Genomic DNA, 16,178 nt, shown 5'->3' with positions numbered 1-16,178 from the left:
ATCCAATCAATTGTCAGTACTCGGATGGATCTGCAAATTCAGAGTTAGCTACAGAAACACTTAACTTCTTTTAAGTTAGATTCCATAGGGGTAGACATGGGTTTACAATCCATCATTCTAAATCTTTTCAAAATGTCAATAGTATACTTTCCTTGACTTAGAAAATTTTCATTAGATCTTTGCCATACTTCTAGACCTAGAAAATAATGCATTAGACCTAAGTCTTTCATTTCAAATTCTGAAGCTAATTCTTTCTTGCATCTAATAATAAGTTCATCTTTACCAGTAAGGAAAAAGTCATCCACATAAAGAACTAGAATTAGCATTTCATCATTGGCTACCTTAAAGTATATGTTAGAGTCAGCATCATTTTTACAAAAGCCTAGACTTAGCAAGTATTTATCAATTCTTTCATACCAAGCACGAGGAGCTTGTTTAAGACCATACAAGGCTTTCTTTAACCTACACACATGAGTTAATTTATCCCGAATCTCATAACCCTCAGGTTGCTCAATATAGACTTCTTCCTCAACGACACCATTGAGGAAGGCAGTCTTAACATCCATCTGATGTAGTTTCCAACCCCTAGCAGCAGCAATAGCTATTATAGTCCTAATAGAGGTATATCTAGCAACAGGAGCAAATGTTTCTTCATAGTCTATGCCTTCCTTTTGAGAAAAACCACGAGCTACAAATCTAGCCTTATATTTTTCAATACTACCATCAGCATTATGTTTAATTTTAAATAACCATTTAGAGGAAACAACAGATTTACCTTTGGGTTTGGGCACAATGTCCCACACATCATTCTTGATGATGGACTGATATTCTTCATCCATAGCAAGTTTCCAGGCATCATGAATCAAAGCTTCTTCAACATTGCAAGGTTCAGTTTCAATGAGATTGCAAATCAAATCAACATAGTTGGAGAATACCCGAGGTCTCTTAGTTTGACGGAAGGTGCCACTGGGAGCAGCAAATCTTTCAGCTTCTTGAATGGTGTTCCTTACCCAAAGCAGCCTCTTTTTGGTAACAACAATGTCACTAGGAATATCAGTGGGATTCATGGGCTCTGGAGGATCATCATGATCATCTTGAGGTGGAGGATCTACTTGCTCCATATGAATCTCAGGGTTAGAATCAACATTTATATCTTGATTGTTATTAGTTTCATCAATAACACAAGAACCTTTTGATTTCTTAAAAGCAATATCTTCTTCAAATGTAACATCCCTACTTACCTCAACATACCTTTGACCTGGAATGTATATTCTGAATGCTTTGGAGGATTCACTGTAACCGACTAGAATGCCTTTCTTTCCGGAGGGTTCCAGTTTGGTTCGTTTTTCTTTGGGAACGTGAACATAAACAGGACTTCCAAAGATTCTGAGGTGACTGATGTCTGGTTTGGATCCTATGAAGGCTTCTTCAGGGGTCATGTTCTTTAGAACACAGTGAGGGCATCTATTTTGGATATATACAGCTGTTCTGGAGGCCTCTGCCCATAGGGAGGTCTGCAAGTCTTGATCGTGAATCATAGCCTTTGCAGCCTCCACAATAGTCCTATTCTTTCTTTCGGCAACACCATTTTGTTGAGGATTGTATGGAACACAAAACTCCCTCTTAATTCCTGACTCAACACAAAAATCATAAAAGCTACCAGAGGTGTACTCACCTCCATTGTCAAATCTTAAACATTTAATTCTTTTACCAGAGGAGTTAATGTTTTGAACTCTTTGAATTTACTTAGGACTTCATCGGATTCTTTAGATTTCAAAAAGTAGATCCAAGTTTTCCTAGAGAAATCATCTATGAAGATCACATAGTAAAGAAATCCACTAGGAGAAGCTATAGACATAGGACCACATAAATCAGAGTGAACAAGTTCTAGTTTGTCTTTAGCTCTATTTTCACTTTTATGAAATGGACTTTTGACATTTTTACCTAAAGCACAACCTTTACAAGTGTTATCATGGATTTGACTGAGTTTAGGCATACCTTTGACTAACTTTTCAAGGGATGGAAGAGCTTGATAATGCAAGTGTCCAAGCCTTCTATGCCATAACTCACAGGATTCAGGAACCTCATTAATTAGTGCTTGAATAGGGTTAGTAGAGAGTTTATAAAGACTATCATATCTATGACCAATTATGCGAGCAGATTTAAAACTAGATTTCTTAGGCCATGCAAGAACTTTTCCATCAGAAAATGCAATTTGATAACCTTTATCTTCTAGAGCAGAAATGGAAATTAGGTTTCTTTTAATTCCAGGAACAAACAAGATATCACTGAGGTGCAAGGAAATACCAGAAACTAAATTTAGAGAGGTAGAGCCAGAACCTCTTACCGAATAACGGGCGTCATCACCAATTACTACATGAAGGCTTGTGTCCTTTTCTACTAAGTCTGAAAGGTGATCACAAAAGCCTGTGATGTGTCTGGAGGCACCACTGTCAATCAACCAAGTATTGCTATCTGAAGGAACACTGCTAGACAAAGCGGAGATGAATAAAAATCATCATTTTGTTCTGTTACTTCATTTAGGTTGGCTTCACTTTGGTTAGGGTTATGTTGACATTCTTTAGCATAGTGACCAAATTTGTCACATCTAAAGCAACGGACACGCGAGGTATCTCTTGGTTTCTTCCAAGGGTGCTGGGAACTAAATGGTCTGAATTCCTTATTTTTTTTAGGATAAGATTTATTCCAATTTCCCCCTTTCTTGCATTGTGCTGCAAGCATGTGATAATCATCTATATGGGGACTTTTGGTTTGACCTCTTGTGATGAGGCGAGACTCTTCTTGGATACAGTCATTTTTAAGGCGATCAAGTGTGGGTAACTTAGTCCTACCACTTATGGTTTGGATATATGACTCCCATGAGTGAGGTAGACCATTTAGGGCAATCATGACAAGGTCTTTATCTTCCATGTTATGGCCAGTTAAACCTAGCTGATTCTTTAGTTCTGAAATTCTCATAAAGTAGGAAATAATGGAATCTTCTTTTCCCATTTTGATAATAAGTAGTTGTTGTCTTAAAGTAATTGCCCTACTGAGATTGTTAATTTCATATGTACCTTGTAAATGGCTGAACATTTCCCTTGCAGTGGTAAATGAGGCAATAGAGGTGACTAGGTGGTCTTTGACTGAATCAATGAGAATCTTCCTGGCCTTGGCAACATCCTTTTTGAATTGTTTTAGCTCGGCTGCATCTATAGGTTCAGTTAACTCTTTAGCTTCTATGAATTGGAGAAGATCTTCTTCCTCTAGAGCCAACTTGATTCGAACTTTCCAGGCAATAAAGTTTAGATTCCCATCAAGCCTATCTTCAACTTTCAGCCCCATTGACCTGACCTGAAATGAGACAACAATTTGGAAATAAAGGAGTACTGAATTCTGAATCTGAAAGTTGATCTAGCCTATAGCTCTGATACCATGTTAAATTTTAGCACTTTCAGATTAACTAAGACTCGGAAAATCAGAATTTACTTACTAGTTAGATTCATTTATATTTAGAGATTTATAGTTTCAGATTTAACACAGCAAGGAAAATAAAGAAATAGAGACAAAACACAATTACCTTGGGAAAACCTCCTAGGAGGAAAAACCCAGCTTGAAAAGATCCTCGGATCTGATTATGGATTATAGTTATGCAATCAATACAACACTTATCTCATGTGCTTTTGTAGGTTCAGATTTTGCTGTAACTGAAGGTATGGTAGATCATGGTGGCTGCCTTCAATATTTACTTGATGAATGCTGAGATTGTATTCACCTAAGTTGCAGACTTTAAGAAGTTCACTTGATTCCTTGTGATGGATTTCGCATCTCCTTCTAATTGTAGAGGTAGGTTGCTGTAGCTGTCATGTCTTTCGCACCACCTTCAATATCATTTATTTCACACCACTTTAACCATGCAGATTGCTTTAAGGGCAGATCACTTATGACTTCTTGGAGTTCGCTTTAGGCATGTAAGTTTTCGCATGAAGAAGCAGATCAGATTGGTGATTTACAAATGAATCTTGACCTCTTATTTATATGGAGCAAACTTCCTCAACTAGGTCGGCCCTTTTAAATAGTTAACTTTTAATTATTTCATTCATTTGCCTTTTAATAGGGTCGGCCCTATTGGATAGTGCACTGAATGTTTGTTGTTAAAGCGTGGGGAATAGGGCCACGTTAAGGGGAAGAGGGGCCAGGCAGATTTCAATGTTGCCTACGGCAATTTGAATCCGCCCTTTCCCTAATTAATATCAACAATTCGAAGGTTTAGGAATCTCCACAAAGATGCAGATATTGTCATGCTGCAATAAGTAAAAGCAGTTAGTTTCACTCTTGATGTTAGTCTTAACTTTATTTGGAAGGACGCATGCAGATTCGCCACCAAACATGAGAAAGGTAAAGGTGGCACTACCCTGCTCAATCCCAAATGGAGAGATGCTACTGTGGAGTATGGGTCTTCTCCTTGTGAAAGAGCAGTATGGGTTGTCATCAAGGTTGGTATGGATAGGATTGGGATATGCTCTATCTATGCTTCCAATGATTCAGAGGGCAGGGATGTGGCAATGGTTGTGTTCTCTGCCTGACGTCTCTTGGATTTTTGGGGGAGATTTCAACATGGTTGAGTATCCGGAGGATAAAGAAGGTGGGTTGAATATGGATTGGAAGGGGTTGGAGAAAATTCACTGGGATAGGATGAAAGGGATGAAGAGGCCGTTTGACCCCTTGGAGGGATTGAGGAGAGAATACGGGGGTATCTAGTTTACCTGGTGCAATGCTCAAAAAAGACATAAGAGGATTTATTGCAGATTAGACAGGTTTTATGCAAATAAGGACTTTTTTTCTTTCCAACAGGATGTCAAGGGAACCACTGTTAAAGTTTTCACATTCTCTCTCTCAAACCACCACCCGATTGTCTCTCAGTTATGTATTAGGAACAGGGCTCTGAGTAAGGAGTGTTGTAAAGGCAAGTTCATATTAAACACCTCTTTACTTGAGGATCAAGATGTTCTTGCTGCAGTCTCTATTGTCAGCCAATTCAACAAATGGAAGGGGGGGCACAAATCTAGCATTGACCGTTGGAATCAAAATATTAGAAGCTGGCAGTGTCTCCTCTCTACTGTAGGCAAGAAGAAAGCCAGGGATAGCAGATTGGTGGAAAGAACTATTATTGAACACCTGCACTGTCTGGAATCTTAGGTGCAGCAAGATCCCAACAATGTCATTAAAGTTCAATCTATGGCCCTAGCCAAGGATCAGTTGAGGAATGTGCAGCAATACAGGATTGTTGGAGCCAAGATTAGGGCAGGGCCAATTGGTTGCAACATGGAGATAAAGGGTCGAAGTTTTTCTTTAACATCCTGAAACAAAAAGAATATAGGGAGAAGATTGATAGCCTCTGGGTGGATTGTAAAGAGATTGTGGATCTCGATGAAATTAAGAACAAGTTTGTAGCTTTCTATAAGGACCTATTCACCTCCGAAGAGGATCCAGATACTAATGCTGCTAGAAATCTCTGAAAAGGTTTGATCCCAAACCCAATCACTAGTGAGGATGCTTCTGTTTTGAGGAAACCAATCTCTATTGATGAAATCAAACCTGCTATTCGGGCTTTGAACAATGGCAAGGCTCCCGAGCCGAATGGGTTACCAACTGAGTTCTACAAAGCCAATATTGAATGGATTAGCAAAGAGCTTCTTGAGGTGTATGAGGAAGCTATTGAGACAGGTTCCCTTGGCATGGATATTAACAAGGGACTCATTAAACTCCTCCCTAAAGGAGACAAATCCCTCATAAAAAAATTGAAGGCCCATAACTTTGCTGAATGTTCATACAAAATTCTTGCTAAAGTCCTAGCTCTTAGATTAGTGAATGTTCTCCCTAGTCTTATATGCTCTACCTAGATTGGATTCATTAAAGGGATGTACATTCTAGAGAACCTCATTACAAGCTAGGAGGCCATGGAGTGGGCTAGAGTTTCTAAGCAAAATGCAACAATGTTCCTACTGGATTTTGAGAAAACGAATGATCGAGTTGAATGGGGTTACATAGTCATGATGTTGGAAGATTTTGGCTTCCCTAAGGAATTTGGTCACCTTGGGCAAGTGTCGTTTAAAGATGCCTCCGCCTAGTTAGACATGAATGGGTCAACTTCTAAGACCTTCAAATTAGGGAGATCCATCAGACGAAGATGCCCCCTTGCTCCGGCCTTATTGTCATAGCATCCGAGGCAATCTTCTATCTTCTTAGGGATAACTCTATCTCGCCTAAAGTGGAAGGCATTAAGCTTCCCAACAATGCAGATCTCTTGAGTATTCAATTTGCAGATGACACAGCTTTGTCTGTGCACCTTGAGGAAAGTAATATGGACTCTCTTATTAATAAGCTTAAGCTCCTCAATGATTCTTCTGGGGCCAGGATTTCACAAGCTAAATCTTTGTTGCTGGGTTGGCAGGATTCCCCTCTTGACTGGGTCGCCAAGTTTGGATATCAATGGGGGGAGCCTTCCAAGCAGGTTGGATACTTAGGCATACCCTTTTCAGTCTCTCCTTGCATTAAGGATATGTGGAGCTGGATTAAGAACAAACCGATTAAGAAGCTAAACAAATGGGACAGGCACTACTTGTCCCTCGCAGGGAGAATCCAGGTGTGCAAGGAGATCCTCTCATCTTATACCATTTATTATGCTTCGGTGTGGATGTTTTGTAATTACCAAGTGCTTGAGGTACAAAAAATTATAAGGAACTTTTTGTGGTCTGATGGGAGAGGGGGTAGGAAGAGGCATTCAGTCAAATGGGAGTGGTGTTACAGGGACAAGAAGGATGGAGGTCTAGGTCTGAAGGATCTTAGAATTCAAGGTATAGCACTTGCGGCTAAATGGATTTTTCATTCGCCAAGTGGCAATGAGCCATGGAAGGTCCTTATCAGGAACAATATTAAGATGGCGGTCCCCAAACAAGCCAAGGCTTGGAAGAATCTCCCCCTTAGTGACCTTGTTGCAGAAAATTTCTTGGTATCCACCCCTAGCTCCATGGTGTTCAAAGCCGTCTGGAAGTCGTGGGAGGCTGTTAGTACTTGGATCACTAACTGTAGGGTCAGAAACAATCTTTCCATCAGTGGTGAGAGGTCCATTTGGTGGAATCTATTTCATAAGGGTAAAACCCTCGCCCTTGTCCAAGGGTGTTCGGCTAAGAGTTGGGCTAACAAAGGCATTAAATGTTTTAAAGTTCTCATCAAAGAGGACAGACTAATACCTTGGATTGAGTTATCCCAGAATTTTTCTCTTCCTGCTTCCAATTGGAGGACTTACTCCATCTTAAGGGAAGCTTGTAATATGTTGCAACTCCCCAATAGTTGCCTGGTGGACAATGATAGGCTTCTCTCTTTCACCTGGATGGATGGTACCTTGCTTATTAATGTTAAGGCTAAGAAAGTATATAATTCCTTAACCTCTAGTACTTCCATTTTTACTCATGTTGATAATGTATGGCATACAGATTGGACTGACAACAAATGGAGACATATTTTTGAGAAATTATGGAATAGTGATGTTGCTCCTAAAAAGAAATGTTTTAAATGGCTTTTGATTCTTAATAGGCTGCCATGTAGAAATGATCAGAATTCTTTTGACACTTGCAGCATGTGTAAAGTGACTGAGAATATTCAGCACCTGTTTTTTGATTGTATCATTGCTAGACAAATCTGGCTCTTATTTGGGATTTCTATCTCTGAGAATGTTAATATCATGAGTGTTATTACTGGTTCTATACAGGGTATGAAGAAAGATTGTAATGTTTTCTGGTTTGTTCTTACTTGTGAAATCTTGTGGTATATGTGGATTATTAGAAATGAAGACAAGTTTCAGGTAGGACTAGAAAGCTTACTGAGTCTTTTTGTAGACTTACTACACATCTTGTTGAATCACTAGTCATGCTCGTGATGAAGCTTGCAAAGAAAAAGTTTGAAAGATTCCTAGAGGATGGTCAGACCAGGGTTTACATCTCAGAACTTTCATATGGTTTACCTGGAGCAAAGAGAATGTAGAAAGGACCCCCTTTGTCAACGGCCTTGCAGCTTGTGTAGCAGAAATCAATGAAGGCAGAAGGGCTGAGAGAGAATACATGACTCAGCTAGCCGCCCATGGAGCAGTTCCAGTGCGAGATGATAAGCAAATTATCTGGATGGAGGGTCTGCTTGGATGGACCTCTTGGATTGACAATTAGAGAGCAGACCGTCCCTTATTTTTGGATGTGCATCATTTTGTATAGGATGACCAATGTGATAGATCCTTTGCTCAGCTATGTTTCTTATGTATTTAGTATATATACCGATCTTGAACTTATGTAGCTAGACATATGGTCTTGTTATGACAGGACATTAATAGCCTCTTTGTAATGATTTATTTACTATATTCAATATAAAAAAATATTGCAACAAAGAGTATGATAATCTGTTAATTCCAACAACTATATGTACTCAAGAACAACTAGTATGCTTGTAAATAGCTCGTATAGTTGATCATTTGTATAATAGCATATTCTTATCTACTTGTGCTATGAATTGTTAGAAAACATGAAAAATTATAGAATAAACAAGTGATAGAAGCATCAACAGATAGAAACAAGATCAACACAAGTGATTACCCTAGAGAAACCCAATACGAGAAGAAAACTCTTGCAAAGCTTGATCCTTCTTCAGGGTCTCTAGAACACCATCCTAGGATCCTAAAGCTTGCACCTTATAGTTATAAAAACCAATAGAACACAAAATATTATTATTATATTAGTTATCAGGATACTGATTACAATGAGGTTCATCTCCTTATATAGAGATTGGAGGATGGAACCAGAAAAAAAAAAGAAAAAACATTTAAGCCCCTAAGGTGACTTTATTACAAAATTAAGCCTTATCTTCTCATGATGATTTAATATTATCCAAATACTAATGAACTCTATGACTAAGCATAGCTTAGCTATCCTAAGAGGACATGGTAATGAACTACAGCCAACAATTGCCATAATATCTAAGATAAAGAGTTAGATTACAAATCAACAATCCTCAGATTTTGAACTATTCTAAGCTCTCGCAACCTTCACATGGTTTTGTTTACACACTAGTAACCCAATAGCTTTGTTTGTGCTAGAACTCCCTAACCATGCATTGAAAGGTTGAATTGTATGTTTCATCTTACTCCATGTTCACTGAAGTCAAAACTATCCCTTTCATCAGACTAATACTTTCATAACTGCTTTGGCAAGTGCAAACCCACTATTTAAGGGAACTAGCGGTTATGAAACCACCCCTATGATTAAATTGGCAGTTTCACACTACTAGTTCTTCAGAAATGTTTCAAAGCCTAAAACTGCAAAAGTTAATACTTTTGTTGGTGTGTTATCTCTTTCTTCGATCCTTATGGATTACCTCCCTTTTGAGAGAGGCTTTCGGTCCCACAAAAGCTTAGTGCAACATCAAGTGTAAGAAGGATTTTTCCACCTTCTCCCTTGAGAATCATTTTTCTTGCTTTTTTCTGATCTTCTGCAACAGTACATCCTCCACAAATATGGCTTGTTCATCAAAAAACAAGTCCTCCATTGCAAGCAGTAGTTGCACTTCATCTTCTTCATCCAACATGGATAGTTCATAGAAATGTAGGTATTCACAATTCACCACCGAATACATCTGTAATATCCAGAATGAAATATTTAATCTCCTCCTAATCTAATTAAATTCAACTCAATGAATTTCACAGAACTGAAGCCAGGATCAGATTTAGTCCAATTATGAGTAATGGCAGCAGGCCACACAAACTTATAATCAATCCTTGAATAATTAACATGTATTTGCAAATAATTCAGTATTTCTTTACCAATCAGAACCGTAAACTATAACGTTTCTTGAAGCTAGTTGACAGGATATTTTAATTCAAACTGAAATTAATCAAATTTGCACAATGATGATTTCCATGTGAAATCACTCTAAGGAATTGTGAGTTTTTGTCCTCCAATATCAGAGCTAGAGGGTTTTAGTCCTCAGATTAATTGAATCAAAGTTCCATGCTCCACAAAGAGTAAAATCAGACCATACAATGTCTCTCAATAATACCCCTTCTCCTTGCTTGGTCTCTCTTAAATACCTTTTCCCTTCAATAGACATAACTCTTTACATGCCCCTTGACATTAAAATTTAATTTAAATTATAATTTTATTTATCTATTATTTAACCTTTGTTTGGTAGCAACAACTTCTTGCATGGCTGCACACTTCCTTAATGATCAACATTTTCTAAATGTGATTAGCAGCATGGACAACATTAGAAACTTCAGAGTTTGTTAAACCATTTATTTCATCTATCAAGTTCAAAATTCTTCGACAAGGAATGTATAATCTAATTAAGGCAAGATTAATGTTTCATTTTATAATGAGAGAAAATGTTTGCACATTGAACTTTATAAGGTATATCGTCTACACACCCTTCCTGTTTTTATCTGAATATTTATGGACTTTTACTTGCTCAATTGATTTTGAAATATTTAATTATTTATAATTATTTAGGAACCCTCAACACCAATTTGATTGTTGATGAGATAATCCCACAATTAGAGAATGCTAGCTCAAGGATGCCAATTTCAACAAATGAATCTAAATATTTCCTGTAGACTTCTCTAATGTTTGCACCCAGGTTTGGAATCCTGCATTGATTTTGCATCACCTTTGTAAGGTTCAAATTCCTCTTAAACAGACCCCCATATTGTATTTACTATATCCATTACGTTATACAAGCTTCATCTTACCCTAGAGAATTTATTAACAGCTAGATGCATCATTGTATGTTTATTAGTGCCATCCATTGGTTTTGTATTTGTTTGTGCAAAAACTACATTTGTTGTGCTATGTATGTAGGGTGTTGGGTTTTATTTAAATTTTGGAGACGGGACATTAAACAGAAACAGACTACAATCTGCAGGACATGGGTTGTCATTTCTGGTGATTGATCATAATCAGTGCATTCCTATTGAGCATTTTACAAAAGCATAATTTCTTCACTAGTAGACTTATTGAAAACTGTCTAGGGGAAAGTAAATGACAAGTCAACACACGCTTTAAAATTATAGAAACCTAAAAAATAATTACACAGAAACAGACAGCAATCTGCAGGACACAGGTTGTCAATTCTGGTGAGTGTTCATAATCAGTGCATTCCCATTGAGCATCTTACAAAGGCCAAATGAGAAAGTCCCAAAAAAAAGGAGAAAAGTTTCATTTTTGCATTGGTGAGAAATAAGTACACCTGGTTGTAATCATCATCTCCTAAATCTTCCTCTTCATCCTCTATCTCCTCTTCTTCAGCATCTTCGTTTTCACCCTCTTTCTTTTCATCGGGTTCTTTATCTCCTGCTTTCTGAAAAATAAAAGATAATCCATTCTTTATTACTTACCAACAAACAAAGCAACTACAAGAGCCTTTGCACCAAGCATCCTCTTAACTGTTCGAAAATCAAAGAAATCCCCTCTAGGTGCTACACATAGGCCGAAGTGTTATCCTTACCTCACTTCTCTGTTGTGCTTTCTGCTCTAGATTTTCTAGACGGTCTAATTTCTGGAGATCTGTTTGAAATCCAAGAATTTCAAAGGAGTTAAGATAATCTCTAATCTCTAATCTTAAAATTTACCAATAAATTTATGAATCTCATTGCAATCCTTAATTAATTTAGATTTTCACAGATTAACATAACATCATGTATTTGTATACCAATGTGTAGTGTTTTTTATTCCAATGTTTCAAGGCTCCTTCAAGAGTCCTCTTCAAGGAAATCGCAATCATTAGTCAACAAGAATTAGAAATAAGAAAACACAAAGAATGAATATTATCTCTGTTAAAAATAAGCAAATGGTAAGTGTGCTCCCTATATTGTATTCAAGACACTAATCAATTTCTATTTAGTAAAAGAGGCAAGATAGCTGACTAAATTTGGCAACTTGATGACTTTTGTAAAGAAATACCCTGAACACACAAATCCAATGGGTAATACTAGAGTGACTTATATCTGGAACACTTGTGCATTACCTGAATTGCAAAATGGCACATATCCATACATAAGGGGGTTAAAAGCAATTCAAATTCTTGGTTTAAAGCCAAAGAAGAACAATTATCCATGCACCCAATACCAACAGGATGTTTAACATACTCCAATCCAAAAACAATTTTAAAGTTCCATGAAGCCAGCCAATAAATTGGTTTAATTCTATTAAGAGATGCTCTGTATTTGGTTCCCAATTACAAGCATAACTTTAAAAATAGGTCTAAGAGGTGGTGTTATTCATTTAAAGATCATAAATGAAATCTTACAAGATTAATTAGATATCATGAGGATGAACGAAGGATCATCTTCACATTCAACTTGATTTTGTAAGCTCATACAAGAATTCAAATTGGATCTTAAAGTGTAGTAAAAATATGTTAATTCTCAAGAAGACTGTAATGTAACTTGTAAGACAGTTCCTAATGATCATCTGATTTCCAACTGAGTTTCAGAAAAAAAAATGGAGAAGAGACAACGCAAGTAGCCTGCAGGGTCAAAGTTGTGTCTATGGGGATCCAAACATCTTGGATGTGAAATTCAGTTCAGTAGACTCCTGAAAATGTAAAATTCGATGGATATTATTGAAACTGCCAATTCAAGCAGGCAGCAGTTGTGCAATCACTTGTTTATACAGGCAGCATTCATGCAACCACTAGTTTATGCAAGTGGCAATTGCATAGACGCCCGTAGTTTAAGAGACTGTTTCAAAACCACTGCAGAATATGTCTTTTGGATGCCTTCATAATGCAACAGTTTCGTTTCCTCCAACTGCATAATGCAATAATAAGAGTAACAGCAAAATGCCCACCTCTAACAATAGTAATAATAGACCAAGATTAGTTTATTGATTAAAGAGTCAGGAAGCTTCTAACATGATTACAAGTTGCTTAACAAAGGCATGTAAATTACTATATGAACTAAGGCCTTACGCCCTAAATTACTATATCTCCTAGATAAAACTTATACCCTAGTGTTAGAATAACAAGTACATGTGAACTAATTTGGACTCATGCCTCTAGGAACCTTTCGCAAAACATGTATGACTAGGAGGATGGCAATTTGTGATTAATTTCATTGTGATATCTTTGTTGAAGCTAGCTTACAGCACATTGTTAGAACTTAGGACAATTGTGGGTGGATAAATCCAAGTTACATGTGTGTACAAAAGAGGTGACAGTAGAACAAAAAGGTAAGAAGTCTCATATTGTTAATAAGCTGCATCATCCAACTTGGACAAAATAAGCAATTCTGATGACAACATCAGAGACACAACAAATAATGGAGTACTAAAACAAAAACAGCGCATAGAGGATATAAGGAAAACTCCAAAAGTGGGTTGTTAGAATGGTAAAAGGGAGAATATGATATCTTCTCATTTTTTTATTAAAACTGGTTCTCATGCAGATAGAGAAATAATGTCGAAGACAAGAATAAGTAGAAGTCCATGAAGGAAAATGATACTAGGTAGATTGACCAAGCTACTGTCAAAGTGTCAGATAGAATCCAAGAATTCCAACTATATTTCACAACATTTGACATGGGTAAATTAAGGATAAACAACATCCCACAATTATTTCAACAACAATGAAAATTCACTATGTTGGTTCTCAAACAATGGAGATGAATCTTGAGATAAGAAAGAGTCCACATGTAATCCATAAGGGAGATGACTGCAACTACATAGTGAAGGAAACAATCTCAACAAAATTTCCTTGGCCACACAAACATTTTTGTGTGCACATATAGACTTGAAAGTGTTCCATTTTAGGGTGAAAGATACATAACATGACTCAAGTTTCAGCAATTTTTTTTTTTTTTAACTCAAGTTTCAGCAATTGCTCTTCAGTAATAAGTCAGTTTCATAAACGTAAAATGCACGACATAACGATGATCTTCATAGGTTGTCTTTTATAAAGATCTTGCAATTTCATGAACAGCTAATTGAGTTTAGTCTTATTAAAAAGGTAATACTTTAGACATGTAATATTTCCAAAATATATCACATGAACTATTTTTCTCATCCTTCAACAGTGATGAAAATTAACCCAATTCTCAAAAAAAAGAATTGGCTCCACCAAGAAAACATACAAACAGTCGAAGTCAAAATGATTGATGACTTTGATAGACTCGATCTCCACTTTCATAGTTCTTTATATCTATTTAATATTTTCTCTAGTCTAACAAATTCATTTGTAATCCTAGATCACAAAACAAAAGTCAAGGATAAAACCTTCTAGAACAATCTTGAAATCAACTAGTTTGCCTCATTCACAAGCAGAAAACGAAAGTTTGGTCTAAGGCATGCACTTCAAAAACATGCTGTCAAATCAAAGCTTTTATTTGTCTAACACAGCATAATACAGCTTTTAAAGAAGATGTTTTAATAGCCAAAGGATAGGTAGGCAGCTCAAGGTTTTCAAGTAAAAATGCCTTTGAAACTATGGGGCATCTGTTTATCTAATGTAACATGGCCCAAGAAGTTTGGCAACCAAGTGACAAGTCAGATCTTCTCCTCTTGAACTCCTCACACAAACATTATGAGGAAAGCAAGTGGCAGATCACTTGTTCAAGTTGTCCAAATTACAATCCAAACCCAACTTATGATTGTCTTCTATTCAAATGACCCATATTTTATCTACTACAACTTATGGTTAGAGTGTAGTTGGAGAATGTTTCAAGGGTACCAGAAATCTAATAATAAGAGAATAAATCTCCATGCAAGGACCACGGGCTTGGCAAATTCATATGTTTGACCCTTCCTAGTAATAAACACTCAAGACATCACAGTGCAAAAGAAGTGTTAGACTTCAATGCATTATAAGATTCCTATCTTTGTCATTCCTTCTCATTGTGTATGCATTCTGTGCATATTCATAAAATTCAATTTTGATGTAGCAAATTCCAATAATCCATGCAATTCACTTATCGGAATGCTCATTCAGGTCTCGAAATGAAGGGTGTGAGTTCCTACAAAAACTTCAATGATCATAATACCATTAACTAAGCAAAAGTTTGATCACTCTATCAAGGGACTCTTTCAACTCCAAAACTCAGATCTCTTTTGTTCAAATAGAAAAGAGTTACCAACTTTGTTTTTGTAGTGTCGAAAATTGCATACCCCTTTGTAATTCGACCTACATCTTTTGTAACCACTTTGGTGTTCATCCCCCTAGCACTTGAGTAGGCTCACTTCAGCCCTTGCATCAGCCTTTTCCCTCTCAAGATGCTCAAGACCCCTTTTTCATCAGCTCCCTCGTGGCGTCGGTCTTGTTAGCCATGTGTCTCCCTTGTCTCCCGTTGTTTTCGAGCAAGATTCATTTGGAGACTAGTGTGCCGCACGGATGTCCACGTGCCGCACATTCATCCCGCGACATCTTAATGTTCGAATGTCGGTTTTGAGCGCGCCTTTCCACTTGTCACTTGCACATGTCGGTGGAAATGGCCCCGAATATTTCAAACGGCTCGCCAACCCTCTTTTCCCTCCTCTTCTCTCTTTTAAATCCATCATCTCTCTTCATTCAAGCTCTCTAGATTTTGGACACAATCTCTCTTATTCTTTGGGCTCTTACAGCTTTCTTCGGCTCTCTCTCACTTGCTACAGCACTCTCAAGCTCTCACAGTATTCTTTTGCAACTCTCTTGGCTTTCTCAAGCCTCTTTGGTAATATCTATCTATTTATCCTATCTTTGAGCATCTTGGGATTTATCACATCCCTTTTCTATCATTTATCGTTTATCATTTATCATTTATCTTATCTTGCATTTATCTTTTATTCTATCAATTTGTCTGGCTGTCCGTGGAGGTGGAAACACCAAAACAGGGATTTGACTGAGGCAAGTCCCCAAGCAGCCCCAAACATTTTTCCTTTCTAACTTGTGTGCGGGTTGCATTAGAGAAGATTTATTTGGCTGGAGACTTCATATCATGGACCAGTTGTGTGATTATCTTCTTCCTTTCCTTTGTGGCTTTCAATCCATTTATATAATCGTTTTACCTTCTTTTATATACATTTATCGCATTTAAATTAATCTAGAACACAAATCTGTTACATTGTGCCCTTTTGTGCGAACTCTACATTCTGTCAGTACAGGATGCCAGC

General features: G+C 37.2%; 1 protein-coding gene across 11 annotated transcripts in view; it reads right to left on the bottom strand.

Moving 5' to 3' along the window:
• The window catches only part of LOC131066564 (uncharacterized), a 94,568-nt gene that overhangs the window by 12,077 nt on the left and 66,313 nt on the right, over positions 1 to 16,178 (bottom strand). For 7 of the 11 annotated variants that reach the window (XR_009372606.1, XR_009372610.1, XR_009372608.1 and 4 more), the window contains 2 exons: positions 11,545 to 11,603; positions 11,285 to 11,397 (listed from right to left, as the gene is read on the bottom strand). Coding sequence is in view for 1 of the 11 variants with exons in the window: in XM_059221437.1 (XP_059077420.1) it covers positions 11,287 to 11,397; positions 11,545 to 11,603 (170 nt within the window). In the remaining 10 variants the exon portion in view is untranslated. The remainder of the gene's footprint in view (positions 1 to 11,284; positions 11,398 to 11,544; positions 11,604 to 16,178) is intronic. The other 4 variants (XR_009372615.1, XR_009372613.1, XR_009372614.1 and 1 more) reach the window with 1 other exon arrangement.

The sequence above is a fragment of the Cryptomeria japonica genome, chromosome 5, assembly GCF_030272615.1.
Source record: "Cryptomeria japonica chromosome 5, Sugi_1.0, whole genome shotgun sequence".
In the NCBI taxonomy this organism is placed as follows: domain Eukaryota; kingdom Viridiplantae; phylum Streptophyta; class Pinopsida; order Cupressales; family Cupressaceae; genus Cryptomeria; species Cryptomeria japonica.
The sequence above is the reverse complement of the archived record's forward strand: the minus strand, read 5'-3'. Positions and strand labels throughout refer to the sequence as shown.